The sequence below is a fragment of the Heliangelus exortis genome, chromosome 1 (assembly GCF_036169615.1).
Source record: "Heliangelus exortis chromosome 1, bHelExo1.hap1, whole genome shotgun sequence".
Lineage (NCBI taxonomy): Eukaryota > Metazoa > Chordata > Aves > Apodiformes > Trochilidae > Heliangelus > Heliangelus exortis.
In genome coordinates, this window is record NC_092422.1 from 150,049,121 (window position 1) to 150,075,499 (window position 26,379).

The window sequence follows — 26,379 nt, forward strand, 5'->3', positions numbered from 1 at the left end:
GATTTTGCTGTTTCGTGTCTAGTGCCTGGCTTTCAGTCCCTTCCAACACTTGTCAAGGTGCATGACATCATTTCACTGAGAGCCTGAGTCCTGAAAACGTTGGCAAAGGTAGGCATTAGGGAGGTTCTGGCTTGGGAGAATTTAAGGCATAGGGCTCACAGGTGGGGAGGAAGAAGCTGGAGACACCCATTAAAATGCCATTAGGTGAGGAGTGACAGGGGCTGCTTGGAATGTGAGAAGAAATTGGAGAAGGAACTGGAAAAACCTTCTGGGGAGCTGAAATAGAAGAGAAAACCATTTGGAAGTTTGCTCTCTAATGCAGGAAAGTAGGTAGTGGGGCCTCCCCTGGAGCTTTCCAAATCTTTGGCAATTTTGTGGGGAGTATTTTTGAACAAACTATCGGAAAGGTTCCAGAAAAACTGTTTGTATGTGCTTATAGCTATGCACAGACACTGATGATTGCTCTGTCTCATATTCATCTTGAGCTGGCAGAAACACCCATAAGTAAATCCAAGATCACCTCACTGGCAGGGGATTGCTAGTGTTTGAGTTAAGTTTTATGCCTGTGTTTGCATTAGACCACTGGTCTTATGATACTATACTGACGCAGGTAACACCCATTGTGGCAGCATCCTGATCCCCCAAATGGATGATCTTTTCCCTGAGCATCCCTTTGTGGTAGTCCAATGGGAACAAAAGCACAATGGAGTTTAAGCATCTCATGCAGGAACTTGTAGCAGAGAGGGGCCAAAGCCTTCTAAATCAGACATTTAACATCTTAACTGCCAGCGTGTTAGCTTGAGTTAAAAGCAGGCTTAACTTTTCCAGTTTTGAGGATTGTTGGTCCTCAGATCTTTTCGTTACCTCATAGGTGCTGAAGTTTGGTTTCTTCAGAGAGATGATTACCCTATTCATATTTACTCATTAATCTCAGTCAATTGAGTTGTGGTAACAGGTTTTACCACACTCCATTTGAGCAGAAATTCAAATTCCCTTATGCTTGTCCTAATTCTCTCTTGTGCTAAATATTCTGCAATAAATAGTGCCAGTAGTACCTCGATCACCAAATGTTATGTTTTCATAAAAGTATATTAAACATAGATTTGCTATCCACTGCTTGGCTTTTGATCCCTCACAGGGCCTTTCAGGATGCATGACCTGAATTCAATGAGAAAAGGGAAAATTGAATTGCATCTCCCTTGCAATGAGGTTGGTGTGTGTATATGAAGAGTTGCTGTGGATTGCTGGGAAGATGATACTTGGATAAACTATAGCATGTTTTTATCAAGTTTCCAGTCTGCCTAGTGGTGTTTTTATTTGTGAGGAGCCACCTGCTGTAAAAATGGCTGATTATAGAGTCCCAGTGGCTTCCTAAAATGGCTTCCTAAAAGTGGCTTCTGTCTTTCAGTGCACGTGAGACAGTAAATGTTTTGTGTTTAAACCAAGATGAAGTCCTTCAAGAGGCAGTGGTGGAAGGGCTCAATGACATTCAGATCAGTTTCACCAACACTGTGGAACAGAAGAAGATGGAGTGACAGCAGTGGTGCACATAAACCTTCCCATGTGATATCTTTTATGGTTTCTCTAGGACTAAAATCTTTCTGATGCAGAGCTCTCACTCAGTCACTTTTTGGGAGTCCTATCCCACCATTCTGGCTTTCTGCAACTGTGGAAGCTTGGGAATCAGAAGGGTTTGGCAGCAAGCTAACTCTTTGTTTCCCAATGGTCGGTTGAGGATCCTGCACCCCATTTTCCATACTTTCAGGAACTTAAGTGTGTTTCGTTTCACAACCCAGGGCTTCAAAATGGGGCCAGGCTGTGCTGAGGCATGCTGACCCCTGTGCAAAATCTGAGGCATGTTCTCAGCGACAAGGCCGCAACATCCCCAGGGCTAAACTTAGTTTTTCACCTTTCTTTTCCCATTTCCCAGCAGGCACAACTCTTTAAAATGTAAACTACTGATTTGGAAGTACCTAGCAACAGAAGGCATTACGCAGGGGAGAGGCAGGCTATCACTTGCTCAAGAGAGAGCTCAGGGGAGGATGTCTCTTTGTTCCCCATGCCAGCAAAACACCATCCCAGGATAATCAATTCTGCCAGTGGCTTTCACACGCTTTCAGGCCCAGTGATGGAAGTCAGACCCATGCATCTCTTAGAGATTGGCCTGGGAGGAAGGAGTCCGCATACCTGCTACAACTCCCTTTGGAAGTTCCTGAAAAAGCTTCTGGTAGTTTCAGTGAGTTTCGTAGCAGGCATGAAGGAGTGCAGCCAAAGCCAGAGTCTTATCTGCTGTGTGGTTTAGCCTAAAAGAAATACTACGTTCATCTATGTTTCTGTTTTTCCATTCCATAAACTGGCTTTACAGTAGTAATAATATCCACTGTGTGGAAGTCAGAAGGGTTGCAAGGATTAATTAACTTTTGCCTTGCATGTTGAGATTTTTTTGATGGAAAGAAGTTAGCAAGTGCCAAGTACTAATACAACAATGAAGGGAAAATAGACATCAGTTGGCATTCACTCCTGGAATGTAATGGGTTATACCAGAAGCCTTGGCTTAAACATTTTGTATGTGTTTAATGATGATTTTTTTCAGTTACCTTTTCTTTATGAATGCCAGTTGAACCTGTAAAAAGGCTTTGCTTCTTGCTGGTGGAAACTTACAATCTCTTGCCACCTCTCACATTTGGAATTAGATTCTTTTGCCTGCACTTGAAGACTCTTCCCACCTATTGGTTTCTTCCCATGTTAGCCCTTTGCTATCCTCCCCACCTTGTTGCCCATCTCCTCTCACTTTTCTCCTATTGTTGGTCATGCTCCTCTCTCTTCCATAGTCCATCTGCTTTGCATTTTCACCTTTGCAGCCCTGGATTCACTTGCCATTTCTTTCAGCAGCACTGAAATGCAGATAAAAGAAAGTATACACTGTGTGGCATGAGACCCATGCTTTGTGAACCAGTGCTTTGGTCATGGTCTGCAGAGGTAGGGGCAATCACAACATGGAGTAATGCTGTGCCCTCCAATAAGAGCACACTCCTCACCATCTGGAAGCAAAAAGCTCATGGGTTTCACCCATATTAGTGATGCTCAACCTCTCCTGTAAGCCAGGTGCCAAAGCAGGAATGGGAATGTATTTTGCCTGTTGAACAGGCTGGAGCTTGGAAAAGTATTGAAAGGTTGGGGCCAGAGTTTTTGTCTGATGAACATAAACCACCAAAGTGACTCAGGTGACACTAATCAGTTAGGGTAGGGGATGGCTGGTTGGCAGTGGAAGAATTGCCAAAGCCCCAGCAGGGCCTGATGAATAGTTTACTATGAATGTCCAGCTGGCACTACCACTGAGCTCCCTCTGTCCATGCAGAACTCACCTGTCAGGGGATACTACATTATAAAGCACTTTCCAACAGCTATTGCAGACTGCTTCCCTATGTGGAGCTGCTATTCCAGAATGAAACTAAAAAAAAAAAACAACAAAAGAAACCAAACACTGCACCATAGTAATTGCTGTGATTTTGAAATATGCTGAATATTGCAGAAAAAACCCTTACTCAGGCACAGTATCTCCATGGGGAAGTTTCTCAGTGTTAGGTGCCTTTTGCTTCTAACAGCTGTATATGTGGAAGTCCACAGATTGTGGGCACTTCTAGGGCAGGAAAATTGTTATTTTCTTCCATGTTGTGGTTTTCATCCAGATATTTTCTATGACTAATTTATAAACTGTAGATAATTTTTTAGTGAATCATTGAAATGGGAGAGATTTTTGTTGAATGCTAGAGTTCTGTGTGAAAAGATTTTTTTTGTAAATCTGTTTGTAAATAACAGCAGGTGTCAGATTTGTATTTTTGGTGGGACGGGTGAGCTCTCATGAACTGATTAAGCTTCCCACAGACTTTCTTTGATAGTTGTTTGGTAGTTTCTTATGAGTAACTTCTGGAATAAGGATCACAGTGGAGCAATGTAAAGGGAACAGGCACATCTAAGGGAAAACTAATTGAAAGAATAAAGGCAGGATATTTTATTGTGTTTGTGTGGGTGTAGTTGCAATGACTGCATTTCAAACTTCCAGCTGTTTAAATTGTGCAGTGCTCTTATACAACATCTGCAAATCTTTGTAACACTAGTGTGCTGTTCAAAGTGCTGTAATGTGACCTTGCATATCTCTACAGGCCTGTTTTATGGAAGGGTTTTTCACCTTTCATGAAGGTGAAAAACACATCAGGATTAGCTTTTGGAGAGATGCATGGAATGTATCTGCCCCTAATCCTGTTAGCAAATGATGGGATCTGCACTCATAATTCCTCTCTAGTCTCACTGAAAATGTCTCCTAATCACCTTGGCTGTTGACAGTAGGTTTCTTAAACACCTGAGAAAGAGACAGATGCTTGTCCATGTTAAAAGTGAACAGCCATGAATTTCCCTTGAAACCGAATCTGCACCTGCACAGCATCCGTGAGCTGTGTGCATGGGGAATCAATACTAGAAAACTTTGAGACATCTGATTTTAATTAATTTTTTTTCCCCGTTCACCACATGTTGTAGCAGTGAATGTATTTGAAGTGCTGTATCCTCCCTGACGTGGTTTATTTCAGTTAGTATGAGGCTTCACAGTCTGCTCTGTTTTGGTGCTTGTTCTGCTCTTACATTTCAGATGCTTTCCTGTTTGCAGGGTTTATTTCAATATTTAGTCTGCTGTGGTATGTTAAGGCTGTGTCCTTCTCTTGCATATTTTGTGTCTGTGTCAGGAAGAGTGGATTTAAAAAAAAAATTATTCTATGATTATCTGAATGATTATCTTGTAAAATCATTTTTCCAGGCTCCCTGTGTGCAAATATATGCCTTGTACTTTATTCCTGCAACACAGACTTAGAGAATTAACTGTATTTCTGAAAGCTCCAGCAGACATATTCAGGGACCTGTTTGGCTCTGAGGAATAGTCATTTAATACCAATCTCTACTTCCCAGGGAAATATAGTGGAGTTTTGATGCTTCATGGAGACCAGATTAATGCTAACACCCATATTTTTTTACTCAAGCAGTAGAAATAGCAGATTCTGACCATCTGTAGGCATTTCAGATCATGTTAACATTTCAGGCAAGGCTGTAGAGTTACCAAGCAATGTCTGGGTAAATTGTGACCTGCTACCTTACAGTATGCATTTTACCACTCATCCTGGATTTTGGCTTTCCAGGCCCTGGACAGTTGTGTGAACCTGGCCCAATGCTGGGGATTAACAGCACAGCCATCTCCCCAGTCCTGCTGCTTTTGCACCTTGACAGAACACTTTCCCTCTTCCCTTGTCCTCCACAAATTTGCTCATCAACCTTTTTCCTCTCCATCTCGTGCCCTTCAGGGACAGAGGTTCCTCATCCATTGTTTCTGTCTGTCTCTCCCCTGCCCCAGCTCAGGGACGCATCTTGTTCCGGGCTCCTTCTGACAGCCCAGTCCCTGTTTGATCTGTGCTTCCACTTTCCTGCCCTACTGGTTCTCTGTCCCAGTCTTGTTCAAATCCATAATCAATTTCAATCTTTAACCAGGGAGTGATGTTACAGTTACAAAACCATAGCTGTTACCTACATGCTGATCCATTCTAGGTATGGGTGCATTTCAGTGTCAGATGAAATAACTTCTTTCAAGATGAGTCCAGCACTACTGGTGGATGTTGTCCCTGATCTTTATCAACGTGATGCTGTGAACTTTCTTCCCTTCAGGATTCACCCACTGTAAAATCTTGACCCCTGGTTCCTCATTGCAGTCTGCAAAAACTGACAGGCAAATGGGCGAAAAGCGTGGGTGCAAAAGGAGATTCTGCTCCTAGAGAAGATTCATCAACTTAGAAAGCCAAAACTATGTTTCATCTTGACTTTTATATTCTGCTTGGTGAATGGATTGTGAGTAGATAGAGGTGAAGGTGGTGGAGCATGAGAGAGCGTGTGGCTCAGGTTGGTTTGGATGTTAATGCATACAGTGATTCATGTTAATGAATACAGTTAATTTTTTTTATTGCTTGTCATTACATGATATTAAATGGAGCATGTACAGGCTAAAACTAAAGCAGCTTCTTGCTCATGAGACCTATCCTCATGATCCTGCTCTTCCTTTAAAAATACAGTTCTCTTAAAATGCAGCAATCTATTGATCCTTGTGGAGAGAATGAAATTCAAGCATCAGGTTGTTACAAGGCTCTCTATTTTCTAGTGTGTTGCATTAAGCAAGCCTTCAAAGCAGATAAACAGGGTGAAAGTAGAGAAGCAGGTGAAATTGAAAGGCCAGGGGCTGGGTTTCCAGGTTAGTGAAACGTACATGTTTATTATAATTTAATATATGCTTTTTTGAAATGGTAGGTTTTTGTTCTGGGTTGCTAGTTTGGGAGGATTTTTGGAATAAAAAAATAACACCAAAAATAATCTGTTTTTTAAAAAAGTTTAAACCTTTTTGTCTTGATAAAACACTGCCTACATCAATTAGAGGCTGCACTGGACACAGCAGAGAGGAGTGGAAACCAAATCTTCCTCCATCCAGCTTCCTTGCCTCTGTCTCTATAGCGAAACCTTCCTAAAATATCCCTTGTTTCTGTCACTGCTGTAGCTGCACTAGGATGGAAGCAACCTGTACTCTGGGCACCATGTTCTGTAAATCTGCTTTTAGGTCATGTAGCTGAGGTAAGCTTACAATTGCAGGGCTTCTCTGGAAGGTCTGTTTTATGCCATTGCTGCTCTCAGAATTTTGCCTTTAGGAAGAAAGTATATATACTCCCAAAATATATCCTCCAGGTACAGAACTAAGTCAGACCCTGTTTTGCCTAATCTGCAGTTTTGAGTTTCATTTTGGAAGTCCAAGGTGAAGGAGCTACAGCTTTGTTCAATAATATCACTCCCTTGCACTTAAAGGGAGACGCTTAGCAAAAAAAAAATTTGGCAAAAGCCAAACCATTGCGACAGGTATAGGTTAACTGAACAATAGTAATTGGGATTGGAACTATTGGGCTTGAATAAAAGGAAAAACTCCCCTTTGTAACGACAACACAGTTTTCCTCTCAGGCCTTTGGTGGAAAAAATATATTGCATATATTGCATTTTAAGTTGAAAGAATGGTTTATCCTACTCAGTGCTCACATATATATGAGTTCATATATATGAACTTATATATGAGTTCATATATATGTGAGCACTGAGTAGGATAAACCATTCTTTCAACTTATATATATATATATATATATATAACAATAAATAAATAAATTTGCTTCTGGGACATAAAAAATGGCCCTGTGGTCTTGTTCAGCTTTCTTCCCAGAAGGCTACAGAATTCCTTGTGTTCTTTTGCTCTAGATTCCCCACAGGCTGTCTGATGGGGTTACCTCAGTGTCATAGTTTAATGACATGACTAGATATGAAAAATGGCCCAATAACAGAAGCCCTCTTCATGTTTTCCTTCCCTCCCTTGCCTTCATTTAAAGATCTCTGATAGATATCTTAGATGATAACATGAATTTTATGAGTTAAAAAGATGTTTGGAGGAAATACAGAACTTTGTAGCTTGAGTATGACATATTGGAGACATCACTTTGCCTAAAAGAGTCTGTAAGAAAATGAGGTTTCGTTCCTCAAATTTCTGCATATTTTCTAGGAAGACCACCATTCTCAATATGGAGAGAATTGTTTTGAATTTGCAAAAGCTCATGTTTGTCTGAATCTTTTATTCTTTCTGTCTTGAGTAAATCTCTCCAACATGTCAGCTGGAGTTTTATTTCCAATGAAATATAAAAGTTAAACCTTAATTTTGTATGCCCTTAGTAAGCTAGCAATTTGAGATGTAGAAGTGCCTTGAAAACCATATTGAATACAGGGACCCAAAACCACAAGAAAGAAAATTTTATGATTTGGCTTTGTAACAATTGTGTAGTGAATATTCTAGGGCAAGTTCTGTAAGTCCTTTACATGCTTCAGTTAGGCAAAATGACCATTATTCTCAGGTCATATGCCTAAAGTGTTGCTGGGTGAGACTGTGGCATAAATTATTTGGATTTTATATGCAATAAAGCCCTAGAAACTGGAGGTGGTGGCAGCAAGCAGAAAGTGATTTGCTGCAGAGTCAGCAAATCAGCCACAGTGGTATGCACAGGGATAGAGTTTTCATCCCACGATTTAAGTTTGAAAAAGCAAAGTTGTTTTTTTACACTTTTTGCACATTTGTGATCTATCAGGGAAATGGATTTCTGGGTGAGTTCCACTAAGCTTCAGGGAAAGCAGTAAAAAGTTATCAGCCAGAAGGCCATTGGCCAATTATTTCAATTATTGTGTTCTGTACAGTTCCTCTTCTTTTTTTGTTTTGTTTTGGTTTGGTTTGGTTTGTTTTTTTGTTTATTTTATATGTGAAACTTCCAAATTGGAGGAGGTTAAATATACTGCACTGCTAACTGACAGGTCAATGTCAAGTCCACTGTGGATGAAGTCAAACTGCAGAGCATTACAGACTTCACATATTGAGAGGATTACATGCTTTTCCCTGGGACATTTCCAGCAAGTGCTTTTATCTCCATATAATATATGTCAGAGGCAAATTTGACATTGTTTCAGTAGCTGAAGGTTTTTCCCCTTCATGTTAGCAGCCCTGCGAGGGATTTATGCTGAGGTACTCAGGGGCGATTCACCAGAGTTATTTGGATGTGCTTGGAGAATCTGCTTGCATTTCATGTTATGAAACAGATCATCAGTTTTCAGCCAGGAGGAAAGAAAAAAAAAACAACAAAACCAACAGAAATAGGCGGGTGCATGAGTCATCCTGCCTTTGTGCAGAGTGATGAAGTGATGCTACAGGCTGGAACTACACGGCCCAGGTTTTAGGGCTTGAATCTAAAACCAAAGTAGCAGTGCTGTTAGGAGCAGCAAACTGGAAGAAATGAGATGAGCCTTTGGAAAACCTGGGTGTATATGGAACTGAAACTGATATTTTCAACAGAAACCAGTAATTTGGGAAACCAGAATCTGTCCTAGAGGCTTCAGTGCTATACTCAGCAATGAAATAAATAAAATCTCTGGCTACTTGTGGCATGAATTCCTTGGTAGTCACCAAGTAATTTTTTTTTTTTTTCTTTTTTGTCAGAATGGTGTAATTTTCCCTTGTGGTTGTCTCGTGTATCACTTTTTATACTTCACTCTTTCATGTGGATTTCTTTCACTATTTTCTTTTTAGAATCAAACTGTTAAAGGGATGAGTGTACCTACTCTTTCCTTACCTGTGAGAAAACTTAAACGTCAAAAAAGGAAAGAAATCGTAAGAATGTACACAAGCTGGACCTCTCTGAAGATCTTTTCTTTCCCATACTTAACTGTTCATGCAAATCAAATAATAATCTCACAGCCAGATCCTTAACCAGTGTAAACAATCCAAAGATTTTGCTCAGCTGAAACAAAAGTAAACTAGTGTTAAAATGCACGTTGTGTTATATTTTAGATATTTTCAATTGAGATTTAAAATAGGAAAAAAGTTTCTGAAGTTGGGTAGTAAACTGCAGATGCCAGAACTGACAGACAGAAATTTCTTACTCTAGGCCATTGAATAGTTGGTTACCCAATAGGAAAATAAGAACCCTTGGACTCTTCGTAGCTCTGAGAAATAAGAAAGGGTATTAGAAACACACAGTATGAAAATGATGTAAATGAGAATGGAATACATTGAAAGGTGTGCTTGTCTTTTTATTTTTCCCAGAGAATTATGTGGGTATCTTTGTAATTTGCCTGCTCCAGGAGTATAGGCTGTGTAGCTCTGGAGAATGTGTGGATGGGAACAGTAAAAATATTTTTATAAAACATAAATTCTGAGTAAAATGAGAAGGAATGTACCTTCTGTAAATGGAAGACTCTTAAAGCCAGCATGTACCACGGTATAATCTAATTTCCATACATAAGAGATAATGGAACTTCAAAAAACTAGAATGTGTTTAGAATGAACCCAAAATTTTGCATTTTATCATAGTATAAATTCCAAAAAGATATCTATCTTACTATGGAGATGCAAGAGATGGATGTTCCATCATTTCTTGCATATTTAATCACCATCATTGTTAAAAACATGTGCTTCATTTCCAGTTTTAATTTGTCTGGGTTTAATTTCCACCTATTAGTTAATTTTATCCACTTGTCTCTCATATGTTCAATGTGAAAAAAAAAAAAAGGTGCATGTCAAATTGAGAAATATGTGAAAAATATGGGTGTTAATAACAGCATTCATGCACAATATTGGACTGAGAACTGTGGTGGCATGTCTGCATGTCTCCAGCATAATCCCCTCTTTTCACTCATTACATCTTTTTGAAACTTGAGCATTTTTGACTGAAATTCTGCTCATTTCCTTTTAAAAATGAATCTTCTTGAGCAGGTCTGAGCAAAATGCTGGCAGCTCTTGTTGAATTATGCAGGAATGATTAGAAGAAACAGTTCCCCACAACTGCCCTCCATCATTTGCCACATTTTGGGGTGATTTGGACAACATACAGCTGACATTTGACACGCAGATCTTGACAGAGTCATAATCCTCTGGAAGTGTGTGCATTTGTTATGGTTTTTTGAGGTGAAGATTGATCAGTTGTTTACATTCACGTTTTGAACCACACCTATTATAACACAAATTAAATGAGCAATAAAAAAAATAAAACCATATGCAACCATAAATAAAATAGGACTGAGTATCAACAGTGTCACGAAGAACAGTCCCCGGGGGGGTATTATACCAGAGCCCATCCTCACCCCACCCATCCTTTCAGGAAGAGCCTGGGTAAATAGAAAGTCTTTCTAAGAGTGCAGAAGGCCAACAAATGCAGTTTCTGTAGACTGAGCCTGGCAGTGAACTTTGTTGTCAAGGATGTTTTACTGAGGCCCTCCATCTGCCATCAGTTTGGAGATGTAGAAGCCAACAGATGTCACTTCAGCTGCTCCGGTGTTAGGTAATGAAGGGTGAAGGTCTTAGAAGTAGGTTAGGTTGCAAGTGAAGCTACAGAAGTTTGGTACAGAATGAATTATCTCATTTCTCAAGGTAGGCCACAGAAAAAAATTAATCTATAGTAGATGTAAAGGCTTCTAGGGAACAAAGTTGTGGGGGGAGCAGCTTGTTACATGGGTAATGATGATTCTAATTGAGGTTCATATTGGGGGGGCAGTGCTATGAATGCAAGGTGTTTTGCAGGCAGAAAAAAGGGAATACAGACTGACATTTGGGTAAATCATAGGGGATAGAAGAAGAAGCAGTTCTGGACTGCCTTTTGAAGTTATTTTTTTTTCTTGAAGGCTTTTGTTCTGTCTGGAAATTTTTCATGTTTTTCTGACACTCTTGAGGTGGCGTCAAAGCTGAGATCCACAGCTCGTCTTTCTCCCTGCCTCCTCTAGAATGGAGTAGCATGATCCAGCCTAAATTAGGCATAATTTTGTTCTACCCCTGTGAAAAAAGATAGTCATCAGGTTTAGCTTACTACTGAGGGAAGGTAGTGCTACAAATTCTTAAGTTTCTATTTCTGATTAGAATATGCAGTGTTAAGAAAAGGGACTAGCTATTCCTCTACTTTTACAAAATGCCTGCTGTAGCAAGCCCCTGAGCTTGATAGGGAAATTTCAGTGCTGTCATAATAATAATAGTAAAAGTGCTGGGAAAGAAATTCTAAAACTGTGTCTCAGAGAGTTTGAACTGATTTGAGGTTTCAGGTGGAAACCAGTTGAAGCTGGATTGTATAAAATGGTTTCAGCCCCACAATCATCCTAGCTTTTACCAGGTTTCTTACAGGTTCATAACTATTTAAATTCAGTGGTTTACATAAAATAGAGACTGTGCCAGATCTCTCCGAAGAAGTCCTGAGGCAGGTGGCCTCATCCCATACATTCCCAGTCCAGCAGAGTTATTTTCCACTGTAGAGTCACCCCATTTAATCTGAGGGTAATATTTTAGACTTACATAATTGGGATATTTGTTGTTGACTTCAGCAGGTTTGTGTTCTAAGTCCTGGAGATATAAATCTTTCCTACCCACTCAAGAGGGCAGAAGGTTTGTTGTTACTTGTTATCCCTATGTAGAGTGGTGGGAAATGTCCTCTCAGATAGATGAGATGCTCAGCTTCCTATACATGAGTTATGCTGCGTGGGCAGTGTGATAGACTCAGCATTAATATTTACTAGACCCAACTTACCAATAACCTAAAGAGGTTACACTGCTTTTTCTCATGTTAGAAACAGAGGAGGTAACAGCAAAAGAAGCCAACACAGCTTTTTTTTGCTTTTTTTTTTTCTTTTCTTCTTTCCTTTTAGTTGACATTTAGACCAAGAGTGTGTTATCTTTGGTAACAAAGTATAGGCCAACTTCCAAGTAATCATCTATTCATCTGAATATTTAATAAGAGGTGTCACCTATCAGAAGGCTTGGCATACCTCTTTGAGGTCATGCTGTGCTGTGCTCTCTTTGCCTGACATAGCTGGAACATCTAACTATAGACAGAGACTTGCCTGCAAAGGCTTTGAACAGTTATGTGGAAGACATGAAATGGATATGAGTTTAATTTAGTTGCAGGGTGTGTATGCATGCTGAGCAGCAAGGCTGGAGAAACAACACAGGCCAACGTGGAACACCAGATTTTCATCTGTCTGATAGACAAAGCTGAAATTTTGGAGTCAGACTTTTTATTATTTGCTTACTCTTGGTCTAAATAGTGTCAAAAGATGCAGGCAAGTGGAATATAAGCTCTGAAGCTCTCCCAAATTGATTTTGCCTGTGGTGGGTAGCTAGGGAGATCTGTAACAGTGGGAGAGTGAGGTTTAGTTTTCCCACACCCAGTGCAGGAGTTCACTTGTCTGCCACAAAACTTGTGGTTCACTTCCGAAGTGTGATGTGTTTGACACCCTAGGAGGCAACTTAGATAACCAAGGAAAAGAGAGTGATGTTCCAGCCCAGTTAGGGTGAACAAACTGAGTGTGTGAGGTTTGAGATGAACACTGTAGTCAGAAGAGCATATTTTTTTCAGGGGCAGAAACAGCATTTGTCCAACTTCCTCCATCTTTTCTATGACTGAATTCCTCATGGAAAGTCAGTGGCAGTTAGGGTGACTATGTCAAATAATTTTAATTTTAATAAATAATTTTAATAAATGATCCTGCTGTTGGTTTGCTCACAGCATGGTCATTAGCCCATTAATTAACATAGCCAACCCAAACCTACATTTTCAGCCTACTCTACTGTCAGTGTGTGGTGGCTACTCCAGTCCATTCCAGCAAAGCTGGTATTTTTGTGGCAAGAAAACATCCTGTAGAAGTACAACCTGGAAGTATCATTAACATAACTATAAAGAAAATATGATAAAGATCTATAAAATACTGCTATTAGTTGTTGTTATGTTGTTATTTCCAGATTACTGGGAATGTTTCATGCATCTGTGCTGGAGAAAAGAATTGAATACTTAAGGTGATCCTAAGAGGTGGAGCCCATATCTGGTGTACTTGCTCTCTATAGGAAAGCACTGTGATGTGCAGTAAGGCAGAGGATATATTTAAAAGGACACTGAGAAAGATTGTTATCTTTCTTAACAGATGGACAAGAAATAAGTATCTGTTTTCATTTGAGATATTTAATGGCTACCATTTGGTGGGAATTTTTTCTTTAGGGTATTTTTTTCTTTCCTTTTTTAGTTTTCTGATCAACTGGTGGTTCTAATAAGTACTCTTAAAGAGGCTTTTAAAAGCAGTTGTTGCCCTTGCTGTGTAGGAGTGTTCTGTGTGGGTACAGTGAGCAGGAAAAGCTACTTCATCCTCCTGTCTTATTGAAAAGACAAACCTTGAGCCATAGGCACTGGGAATCAACTCTGTCATGGCCATTATCCAGCTGCCACAGGCTAAGAGCAGAATGCTTTCTCCTGTGCCCTTATATTTGAAGTTCAGAGCTAAAAAGATAATAGGCTTGCAGCCAGAACATCTTACTAACAAGTAGTCTTTCTGTGGCTAGTTTACTTATGCAGTTTTATTCCAGAGAGAGTATTTTTCTTCTGCAAATTAAAGACTCCATTGGTTTATTATTGTATTCATATGCTTTCTGTTCTAGATCTAAATGAAATGTTGATCCCCCTTTAAATTGCTTGCAAATGTCAGGAAGCATTTTTCTTTGCCATCCTTGTGTCTCACCTCCAGTGCTTTTAATTTGCTTCCTTCCTTTCTTCCCCTTACTGTGATCCTTCATGGCTGTGCTGCTCATGGTTCTCAGCCTCTTTGAAAGGAGCTGTTTCTACAAAGAAAAGGTTGCAAGCTCTTGAAGTGAAGCATGAAAGTAGCAAATTAAATCCTTCAGTGCACAGAGGCCAAGAAAAGTTGCGTGGGATGAAAATATTGTCCTAGGGCTGGCAAGTGGCTCAGCTTGAGTTGAGTTAATAATTTCAATTTTTTAATTTAATTTTATTTTAATTTTTTTTTATTTGAAACTTGGATTATTCAATCTCTGATGATCCTGTACTTTCACCCTTTAAGAAAATGACAAAAGCAGTGACAGAACAAAGCGATGGGAGAAGCTAGGACCCAAAGACTCAAATTCATGACTTAATCAAAATGGTTTAGTTGCTTTTAATAGTAAAATATGCCTTGAAATAGAAACTTTAACTGAGCTTATTTTTACTTGGTACAGAGCTCTTTTTCCCCCCTATATGTGCAATGCTGTACTGTACAGCTGATTTAAATGGGTGACTACATGGGGAAGGGTGACTTCTTAACTGTTCTGTATCAGAACATTTCTGGAAGCAAAGTACAATAATGTCCTGATGGAGCCTAGCATGTGTTAACTTCCTATTTCACTTTCCCTGCACAAAAAGTGAAGAGGAATGCAGGCCTTTCCCTTTATCTCACCCAGTAATAATGCACCTCAGCAAAGATTTGAATGGGCCATAGGATTACTAGGATTTTGTAATGTCTTCCTTTCCTTTTCAAGTAGGATGAAACTAAATGTAATCATCTGTTGGGTTAGAGGAGCACAATGGGTTCTCAGCTGTTGGCTTTCATCACAGTGTCGATCCTGTATGATTTGGCTGGGCAGAGCTCCCAGTTCACAAAAATTTTGTAGGTGTCAGATGTTTGGCACTCAAAGCGGAGCACTGAGAACCACTGTCATACTTGTGTCTCCCTGCTTTCTAGTCTTTCAATTTTAGAATGCTGTCACATTTGGGGGAGCCTAATGAAAAGCTGCTTGGCTAAGTCCAGTTCCATGGGCTTGAGCCATAGTCTGCTCAAATGTTGTTGTGTGCATCCTGGCAGGATCGTGGTAGAAGTCTAGCAGAATGCTTGCTCAGCCATGGAGTTGAGCTTTTTTGGTCTTGACGTTTTCTAGGAGCACCCTGACAATGTGGTGTGGCTGCTGCCTTCACTATGACAGTTTTTGTCATGTATGACTGTTCATTTCTGTAAAAGAAAAACAAACCAAGTTTGGAGCTCTGTGTCTCAACTGGGTAGTTTGTTTTCTAAAAAGCATTTTGAGCAGTCACTTCAGCCATGGTTATTGTGCTCTGATCAGCTGTCTTTTGTAAATTTTCAGCCACAGCATCCTATATTCAATAGCCCCTTTGTTTTCCTATCCCTAATGCTCTGTTGCAGGCTGTCCTACCAGAGAAATGATGATGATGAGGAAGAAGCTGCCAGAGAACGTCGCCGACGGGCTCGACAGGAGAGGCTTCGGCAAAAGGAAGAAGGAGATCTATCAGGAGAAGTAACAGAGAAATCAGAAGTTAATGCCCAAAACAGGTAAACATCTGATGTTGCTTGCTGAGACATCAACAGGAAATTTGTCCAGAGTGGAGAAGTTATCTTGAAGACAAAAAGAAAAGTTTCTGGGTTGAGGCACCACTTGTCACAAGCTGTATGGACAGAGCTGCCCTTCCAGTTTTCTGTCATTTATTCAGTTTCACACAGTCAGAAATAAAATATCCAGATTTCCAGTAGCCATAACACAATTGATAGAACAGACCAGAAATATGCATTGTGTTACCAAGCAAATAGATTACAAGTATCCTTCTGTTAAAGGCAAGGAGAATGGATAAAGGTATGAAAACAGCAGTGTTTCTGATTGTAAATTGTAATCCTTTTCCACAATAAAGGAGGAAAAAAAAAAAAAAGAAAAAAAAAAAAAAAAGGTAGGGAGAAGAAGCCTGTACACAGAAGAATTAAACAGCTGAATATTGAAGAAGTAAAAGAAGCTTTGGGGACTGAGACTGAGATGCAGTCCTGATACCTGCAGGTGTTGAATAGAATGTCTTAGGCACTCAACTCACTCCATTTTCTAACAGGCTATTTTCCCTGTACAATCAAAACCTTGCTGCACCTGTAATTGCCAGGCTATCCCATTATGCACCCTACCTGTGGATCGTGTTGCTGAAAAGGAGTAATTTCTTGTTTCTGGAGAAGTTTGTTGAAGTTAGAAAGTATCTTGCTTGTGTAACATCTTCAAAATTTTGTTTGGTAGGAAGACTTCATACGACACCTATGTTTCAGGCCAAGCTGAAAGGGGCCCCAAAGCAAGTGAAAGTCTTTTAAATATTATGATGCAGGTTGCAGAGGGAGGGGATGAATTTTTTCAGGGCTGTTCATATTACAGCTTCTCCAAGTGTCAGGGACCGTTCCAGTGCCTACTGGGGTCAGTAAGACTCCTGGCATCTTCAGTGGCAATGGGAGCTCGCCTAGAATGGAACCTTTCCAGGCTCTGACATTGTGAAACACAGCATTCCTATACACCCAGAAATGCCAAAATTTAATCCCCAGAATAATTTTGCTAAATTTTGAAGCGTACAACCTGCTGTGTTTTCAAACCATAGAATGATGTTACAGCAAGCTTTTTGTTTTCTAAAACCAGCTGAGTGCCTACATCGTTAGAAAGGCCAGGGTTTTTTTATGTCGGGTTTTTGTTTGGGTTTTTTTGGTTTTGTTTTTTTAATGTCAAATTGTCACTTCTGTGTAGTGAGGAAACCAAGCGTACTACAACCACAAGGGGAGAAGATGACGAGGCTGCGTTACTGGAGAGGCTGGCAAGACGGGAGGAGAGACGCCAAAAACGTCTACAAGAAGCCCTGGAACGTCAAAAGGAATTTGACCCCACGATCACAGATGGGAGCTTGTCACTGCCCAGCAGGAGAGAAGTAAACAATGTGGAAGAAAACGAGACCACGGGGAAAGAAGAAAAGGCTGAAACACGCCGAGGACGCTATGAGATTGAGGAAACGGAAACGGTTACCAAGTCCTACCAAAGGAACAACTGGAGGCAAGATGGGGAAGAAGGGGAAAAAAAAGAAGAAAAAGACAAGGAGGACAAACCAAAGGAGGTCCCCATAGAGGAAAATCAGGTAGACGTGACAGCAGAGAAATCCACAGATAAAGAAGAGGTTGTAGAAACCAAAAAATTAGCTATAAATGCAGAGGAACACAAAGTAGAGAATGGCACAAATGCTGAGCCAGAAGGGGAGCAGGGTATAACTAATGCTGTAGATAAAGAGAAGTTTAGAGATGAGGAAAAGGCTGAGGAAGAAAGGCAGAAGACAGAAGAAAGGGAGAAACTTGAGGCAGAAGAAAGGGAGAGGTTAAAAGCAGAGGAAGAAAAGAAGGCAGCTGAGGAAAAACAGAAAGCAGAGGAGGAAGAGAGGGCTAAAGCAGAAGAGGAAAAGAGGGCAGCTGAGGAAAGAGCAAAGGCTAAGGCAGAAGAGGAGAAGAGGGAAGCTGAGGAAAGAGAGAGGGCTAAGGCAGAAGAGGAGAAGAGGGCAGCTGAAGAGAGAGCAAAGGCTAAGGCAGAAGAGGAAAAGAGGGCAGCTGAGGAAAGAGAGAGGGTTAAGGCAGAAGAGGAAAAGAGGGCAGCTGAGGAAAGAGCAAAGGCTAAGGCAGAAGAGGAAAAGAGGGCAGCTGAAGAAAAGGCTAAGCTAGAAGCAGAGAAATTAAAAGAAAAACAAAAGATGGAAGAACAGAAAATAGAAGATAAACAGGTAAACCAGAAGAAAGTACAAGAGGAAAAACCTCAAGCAGCTTTCCTAATAAGACAGGTACAGTAAACATTTTGCACCAAATAAGACACCTGTGATTTCTGAGGAATGTAATGCAAGAAAAAAAAAAGATTGGATTGGAATCACCTCACATTTTAGTCCTGCATTGCAATGACTAATACTCATGCCTCTTTCCTGCTTTCTCCTTTTAAAAATAAAGCTCCTTACTTCTGCTCACCAATAATGCAGTGCACGGCATGTTTGACCTCACTCCATCATTCAAAGAAAACCTTGCATGTTCAAACCCCTGTATGGTTTTTGCTGCTGTAAGTTGGGCTAATGCAGTAACACATGAGGTGGAGGCAGACACATCTTGTCACAAGATATTGTGAGCACCTGGTAAACTGTGTGAGGAATACATGTGTTAAATGCAATCACAAGAGAGGGCTCTTTGCTGGGACATGTAAGCATGATGCCACACAAGAGGAAAAGGAATGTGGGAGCATTTGGAGAGGGTGGAAGGGAGCACAACTGCACACGGAGATGTGGGCACAAGCAGCGTATGATGGAGATGTGGCTGTACACAGGATTGGTATGTGAACACAGTGTGGAGAAATAAAAATGCAAACAGATGCAATGTTTTCATATTAAAAAAAAAATTGTTAAAAACCCAAAAACAAAGGGGGAAGAAGTAGAGTTTAAAGTGGAACTTAAAAAAGAAAAGTTACCAGATGAGAAGCTCAAGCCTACCTCCAAAAAAGATCAGGTAATTTATAAACCATTGCTCTAGATGTTGTAGAAAAACTCAAGAAAATAAATGAGATCTCTAATTCAAAGTTGCATATTCAGCAAAGTCCTTAAGCATGTGCTTCACTTCAAGAACATGGTTAATCCTGCTGAAATAAATAGGGATGAAGCTACTGATATGCTTAAAATGAAGTAATACTTAAATATTTTGTTCCTATGGGGCTTCAGAACCAAGTCCTGTTTGTCTTAGAACAAGTATTTCAGGAAACTCAGTTTGGTCAATAATGTAAGTGTGGTTTGCACCCTAGGGAGAAATTTCTCAGGACTGTATTGACTAATCATTCTTCCCTGGTTTCCTCCCACATAACTGTGAACTTTTCCCCTATAACTGTGACCTAATCTTAAAATAACCATAATCTAGATCCTTTGGCCACCTGACTGCCTTAACTAATTTTTTCTCTCAGAGTACAATGCCCCATGATAAAAGCTATGCATACCCAAGATTCTTCTTTTGTTTTAAAGAGAAAACCTTCAAAATTTACTGCATTGCATTTCCACTGTAAACACAGGAGCTGGTGCCATGGTGTTTTACTGTATGGTAAGTAACAGATTTGGAGACCATTTACTCTTCAGGTTACAGCTGTATGCAGGGAAACATGTTCAGTGTTGTGTAGAAACTGTGCAGCAGGTATCAAAATAGCCCCTGGTTATAATTGGATATCTAGGCTGGTCAGAGACTTGGCAGTTTGGACCCATTTAGATTCAGCCAAGTTGGTGTGGCTTTAAGGGAACCACTGCACAGAGCTCTGGTAACAGGCAGCTTGCTGCCTGTCCAACTGCTTAGGATCATTGAAGGTTGTAGAGGGCCTGGTACAGGGTCCTTAGTTGTATTAATTGAAAACATGCTGTAGATGCTTAGCTCACCCTTAGAGAGTGATGATGGCAAAGCATGCCACAAATTATTATGTCCGGTTACCTGGCTTGATCATCCAAGGTACCATATTTTAAGCAAGGAACATAGAAGACTGAAGAAGCAAATGGGGTGATGAGCTGGTTAGAAGAAAGGTTCCTAATCAACAGGGAGAGAGACTGGCAATACTAGTTACTCTAGAAAGGAGAATTAAATGAGGCCTCATGGAGATGCTTCAGAATAGTGCCCTAGAAAAACTAAACAATCACCCTACTCTAAATTAACCCAACAGTGAAAGCAAAGAGCTGCTCATAAAATAAGGGATTAATTATATTAAGAATTCTTCCCAAGGCAATCCATTTGTAGTATTCTCTGTTGCACACAATCTTTGAATATTAGAAATAAATGTAAAAAGGAGACCATAACTGACCACATATATTGATTTGGAGAAGGACTTGAGACACAATTGTCTGGCTTGTGTTTAAGTAGAGGTGAGTTGACTCTTGTGGGAGCTGTCATCATGCTTCTAAACCATAGCCACAAGGCTAGGTTATTCCAGAAAACTGGTAAGACTTTTAAAAGTGACTTGTGATATTACTGCTTCCATTTTTGGATTCTTGAGATGGGACAATTTGAATAGACCCCCAATTACAGTGTAATGCTGAATACCCATCCACTGAGAGGTAAATCTTTTTCATTTCTGTCAAGCTGAGCATTCAAAGTGTTTTGCTCAGTTTTGAAGTATCAGTTGTTGCTTCTTGGCTTGTGAAATAAAATTGACAACCTCAGACTCTAAAACAAGTCAAGATCCTGCTTCCATCTCCAGTCTTCCTGCTTCAGGGACATAAAAATTCAGTGAGGCCAATTTCTGAATGCAGTTTAGAGGATGGCATTATATCATAAGCACGATCCTGAAGATACACAGAGTAACTACAAAATCAGATTTAGCTTTTGCTGTTGTACAACGCAAAGCACATGTCTTTTCTTAATGTGACCACTCTCTGGCTCTCAAAGTTCAGCTTTCGATCAAATTAGCAAGAAAAACCCATCTCTTTTTCTGAACTGCCCCACAATTTTTGGTTCTTAAAAGTGGCCTGGAAAGTTCATAAGAGCAAGCTTTCTCATGATGTGAGACTCCTGGTATTTCCTGCTTCCACTTTGGCTAGACATGCTGCAACAGTTGCTTTTCTCATGGTATTTGGGTATGGTAGTTGGCTCCAAGTGGAAGCCCTAGACCCAGATGCCCACAGCTTTTAAGTCACAAAGTAACTGAGTCCAGATAAGGAATCAAACTTGCCAAATGGCCTCAACCTCCATAACTGCTTCACTGTGGTCTGAAGGTGTTCACCCTCTAGATTTAGAAATGTCAACTCTTAAATATTAGCATAACATCCTAACAGGGAATAAGCATTATAGAGAAAGGTGAAAACATAAATAAGCTGGAAATTAGCTGAGCATGCTTTTGGTACAGTTCTATCTTGACTTGATGGTCAAGATGTGTGAGAGCTTGTAAACTGTGTTCAGTTCAGGTAATACCACCTGTCTACTCCACCTGGAGTTGGTGTAGTCCTTTTTAATGAATTCAGCAGAAGCTGAAATAGCCTGCAGTTTAGGGAAGCAAGGAGACTAAAGAAAAGTACTTTTTCTGTGGCCTGCATTTGGAATGGGACATAATGGTTTCTACTTCTGAGCTAATTGAGCTATGTTTTGTCATCAAAATTAATAGGAGAAGGATTAGACCCAAAAGCAGTGAAATGTTTCTGTGATAGCTTGTTTTATCATCTTTTTGAGTAAAGAGGCCAAGCAGGATTAATAGTTTTCTCAAATGCAGACACATTACCATAAATCTTACTGGCTTCTGAAATGCTATTTCCTAGCCTGTTAATTTTTAAACTATATTGTTTTAATATCGGTTTTCTCAGTTAGTTCAATTAAGATGTAACAAATATGACCCTCCCTAGTGGACTTCAATACATCAGGCAGCTAGAAGCATTGGCTTTTAAATGAGACTTTCTTGATGAAAATCTCAGCAAAGGAAATCTTATGCTCTCAAAATCCCAACACAGACATCCCGATGTGAAATCTTGTAATGATGAACACTGCTGATTTCAGAATCCCACTGAGTGGGACTGAAGGGTTAGCAGAATGCTAGCAGGCAGGAATGATTTTCACTGTGAACATGATCACTAGCTACAATCCTGCCCAGATTTGGGGGCACCCAAAAGATGTTACTGTCTGTTGGCATTCATTAGGCTCAATGAATAGCTCCAGTTGTCTCAGCTCAGCTCCTAGAAAACAGAAAACTATTCCTTGAGGCTGCTAGTAATAATGGCTTTGTTTGCTAGCAGTTGCAACATCATGGCCAAAGAATGCACAGTTGTGGAAACTGAACTCCCTTCTTGTCTGTCAGGGCCTTTCTGCCAGCTTGTGGCTAAAACCCCTTGGCAGGAGAGGATGGGGAAAGTTTGCATTGCTGCTCTCTGCTCTCAGGACAGAGCAAGTGCCTTTGAGGGTTGTGTCCAACATCCCTCACTAACATCAGATTTACTCAAGCTCTCTAACCACCTCGTACTCAATTGTAGTATATTGAGTACATTGTCCCTCTTACCACTTTGTGTAAGCAAACAAACTGGCCTCAGGTAAAATCAGAGGCTAGCTTTGGGACTTCACCCAATAGCTTAATACACCACCTCAGGGAGGACCTGATGTTGAAGATCCTGAACTCATCCTTTATTGATAAAGTTATTCTGTCTCCAGAAGTTCTTTGATGAGGAAGGCTACAAATTTGATTTGAGGATGTGTGTCTGTACTTTGAGGTGCAGCTTGGAACTCCATAGAAGTATCTGTGGGCAGACAGGAGTGTTGTCTAAGTTCTTTTTCTTTCTAGTTAGAAAATGAGATGGCAAGAGGCTTCCAAGATACAAAAATTTGGTTTTTTTAAAGATCTGCACATGTATTTTTCACAAATGGTATTTCTTGCTAGGATCTTTCTCCAACTTGGTAGATTTGGAAAAAGAAAAATTAACAAAAAATGTATTTTGGAGGTAAAAGTTTCATCTGCTGCTGTTGAAAGTTAATTTAGGTTGGTACTCTTAACTGCTGAGTAGGAATAATTCACCCTGAGGATATGGAACTTTAATCAGTCCATTTTCTCCTCTTGCCAGCGTCTAGCCATGACTCAGCATTGTATCAGTCCATCTGCAGTATTGATAAATACTTCAAGCTGATAAGCCTGAAAGAATACTGGAGAGTGAAATCCATGCATTAAATATACTTGATTATTATTAATAATAATTAAAAAAAAACTTTGTATTTTTGTTCAAATCTTTATAGAGAGGACTTTTGCCTCTTCATAGGATTAAATATCTATCTCTGATAACACTATCCATGACTAAACCCTAGTAGGACTGTGCTTTTTGTCGGAGTAAATTTTAGTCTGATATAAAGATAATTTTATCTGTTGGCCATTATTCTTGCAATACTGAAGTATCCATCTCCTATGACACTGGAAAGAGCGTGAACTTTGTTGAGCAAACTTGTCGATCAGTGAAGCTTATGTGTTATTTTTACTGCTTCAGCACCTGAAAGCTTGTGTCAAGAATATATCAACTAGCCTAATCCCAAAGAGTTTGAAACCCAGAATCTTAGTAGGAAGCAGGTGAATGGTACTGCAGTGGGAGGCATGAGGGTTTGGGTGCCTAAGTGGGGTGCAGCTTCAGACTGAAGCAATGGGATAGCGTAGTCCCATGGCAACAACAAACCTGCACAGAGGACTGTTAATTTTATTCAAGTTGTTTTCATCTTTAATTAAGTTCACCACTGTAGACGGGTGGTTGGTCACATTTTGGAGCTTTACAGACTACTGCCATAAACATAAACATATTGAAGAGAGACTGTTGCTTAGTTAATCATTAATACCAAGAAATCTGCATTCTTTACCTGTTATTTAGAATGCCTCATTGTGACTTCTTTTTTTCTTTGTTTTTTGTTTTGTTTGTTTGTTTCTTGTTTTTTCCTGTGATTTATGATATCTCCTGAGCAGGTAAGAGATGACAAGGACAAAGGAAAAGCACCCAAAGAGGAAGTGAAAAGTATCTGGGATCGTAAGAAGGGGGTTCCTGAACAAAAGGCACAGAATGGAGAGCGTGAAATCACTGCCCCAAAACTTAAATCTACTGAGAATGCTTTTGGGTAAGTTCCAAGTAAGCATTAGGCTTGCTGATGTTATATCAGAGCTGGGGACATCTCTGGGTCTCTGGCTAATATCCTTGTGGAAGCTGAGTAGAAGCCTTGGGTTGGCAACACTATCAGAGGCTCCAGCATTCATTGGGTTGCGGGTAGGAATTAGAGCTCTTGGCCTATTTTCATAGAATCATAGAACTGGCTGGGTTGGAAGGGACCTCAGAGATCATCAAGTCCAACACTTGATCCACTACCACTGCAGTTACCAGACCATGGCACTGAGTGCCACATCCAGTCTCTTTTCAAATATCTCCAGGGACGGAGAACCCACTACTTCCCTGGGCAGCTCATTCCAATGTCTGCTCACCCTCTCGGTAAAGAAATTCTTTCTAATGTCCAACCTAAACCTCCCCTGGCACAACTTGAGATTGTGCCCTCTTGTCTTGCTGAGGGTTGCCTGGGAAAAGAGACCAACCCCCCCCCTGGCTACCCCCTCCTTTCAGGGAGTTGTAGAGAGTGATGAGGTCTCCTCTGAGCCTCCTCTTCTCCAGGCTGAACAGCCCCAGCTCCCTCAGCCTCTCCTCATAGGATCTGTGCTCGAGTCCCTTCACCAGCCTGGTTGCCCTCCTTTGGACCTGCTCCAGGACCTCAATATCCTTCCTGAACTGAGGGGCCCAGAATTGGACACAGGACTCGAGGTGTGACAGGCTGCCCTCACAGCTGCTGCAGTAACAAAATGAAGGACAGAGAGCAGAAATGGATAGCCTTGCCCTCTCTGTAGAGAAAAATGCCTTATTTTAGCCCAGCTTGGGTATTCCTAACTTGGACGACATTTATTTCTAAGACGTGCACAGAAGCCAATAATGACAGCAGCCCAAATTGTGTATTCTCTAATTTTCCAAGTCAGATCTCAACCTTTACTGAAGTGACCCATTTCCAATTACCCACCTGCTTTTAATCAGACTCTGCGTATCGGTTTTGAGTGCAATCCAGCTGGTAAATCTTGAAAGAGCTTTTCTCAAGATTTCAAGGCAAACTTTGAAATTATTGGCTTCTCTATAAAAGTGATTTTTCAGCTAGGTGAAAACATTTCCCAACCAAAATGTGCATTTTTTTAAAAAAAAATATAATTTTTTTATAAACTGTATAACAATTCCATTTTTATATTTCTTTTCAAGAAAGTATTTGCCCTATGGTTATATTGGGAAATTCAATTTAAGTAATAAATTTCTAGTGAACAGTTTATTAAAATAGGATTCTGCCTGCTAAAAGGCAGAGTAGAAGTTCTTCCTTTTAGCAGGAATGAATAAGTCAGAAATCTAAATATTTTTTTCCTTATGCCCCTCTCTTCCTCTTTTATATTGACATAGGCAAAGAAAAGGTTAAGCTCTCCAGGCACCTTGAGAAAACTGTGTTTGGCAGATGGGATTTGCTGTTGTATCTCAGAATTCCCCTCATGATTCTTCCGGGAAAAAGAAACTTTCTCAAAATAAAATGCAGTTCAAAAGTCCCTGGAGACACTCTGACCTAAGGCCAAAAGACAGACAGAGATGGGCAGAGACAGCAGGAAATCGGCTTGCTCAGAACTGCCTTGCTTCATGACTTGGGTCACATCATCAATAACATGAGAATGGCTTTCTAAAAATATTTTTGTTGTGTTTTAATTTGCTTTACTTCCTGTGGGAGACAGACCTTAGTGGCAACATGCAGATTTGAGTTTCCATTCCTTTTTTTTTTCTTTTTTCTGTTTTTCTTCTACTGTTTCCCAAATGTGAGAAGAAGCCTGTTTAATAGTCTTTTAGCAGCTGAGCAGAAGACTTGAGATGGCAATATCAGCAAAAAACAGTGTTCATTGGGTTGTTAGGTTTGAATTAAGGCTCTTGGCCCATTTTCTTTCCAACAGCCCCCACAGTGCAGAGCTTTGTTTTGACCTATCTTTCTTTTTGTTTTTACATTAATATAGGAGGTATTACTAAGGAAGTGTATAACTTGGCTAACTCAGTGGTGAGGACTAGAATTAAAAGGCTAAAGAAAAATCTTACTGTGTCCTGTTTGTCTATATCAGTCAGTAAGAGAAATACAGAATTTTATGGCTTCCCCTTCCCCTCTCCCACCTGCCTTCCTCTCTATTTTCACACAAGACTGCAAAAATCCTAAATATGATGTAACATGTTTTTTCACATTATTCTGATGGTTTTGGCTTCCACAAACCACTTATTTCCTTTTCCTCCTTGTCTGAAAGCTGACAAACTGTATTTCTTAGCACCAAAGAGGTGCTTATGAAACTTGTCCTCCACCCAGCATCTCAGTACTAATTTCCCTTTGTCAGCAGCAGGGAACAGAGATTCCCAGAATCTGTTGTAAACAGAGAAATTTGAGATGTGGAGGAATATCAGGAGCATTACTACCAGTTTATTGTTTTGCTGTTTCAAATTATGCTGTACCAATGGGGGAAGTCCTGTATGCTGCATGAGAATAGAATAAACTAGAAACTTTAAATGTCCTTCTTTGCAAGGAAGACAAAATAGGCACCTGAGGTCTCCAACAAAAAATACTAAAACTAGATTCAATCTTTGA

General features: G+C 40.2%; 2 protein-coding genes across 9 annotated transcripts in view; one reads left to right on the forward strand and one right to left on the reverse strand.

Moving 5' to 3' along the window:
• Nucleotides 1–26,379, reverse strand: part of LOC139791136 (aldo-keto reductase family 1 member B1-like) — a 369,405-nt gene that overhangs the window by 311,677 nt on the left and 31,349 nt on the right. The gene's annotated exons all lie outside the window — the stretch shown is intronic.
• The window catches only part of CALD1 (caldesmon 1), a 192,413-nt gene that overhangs the window by 145,190 nt on the left and 20,844 nt on the right, over nucleotides 1–26,379 (forward strand). For 4 of the 7 annotated variants that reach the window (XM_071732965.1, XM_071732967.1, XM_071732966.1 and 1 more), the window contains 4 exons: nucleotides 15,598–15,744; nucleotides 16,955–18,023; nucleotides 18,646–18,729; nucleotides 23,663–23,811. In XM_071732965.1, the coding sequence (XP_071589066.1) occupies nucleotides 15,598–15,744; nucleotides 16,955–18,023; nucleotides 18,646–18,729; nucleotides 23,663–23,811 (1,449 nt within the window). The remainder of the gene's footprint in view (nucleotides 1–15,597; nucleotides 15,745–16,954; nucleotides 18,024–18,645; nucleotides 18,730–23,662; nucleotides 23,812–26,379) is intronic. The other 3 variants (XM_071732970.1, XM_071732972.1, XM_071732971.1) reach the window with 1 other exon arrangement.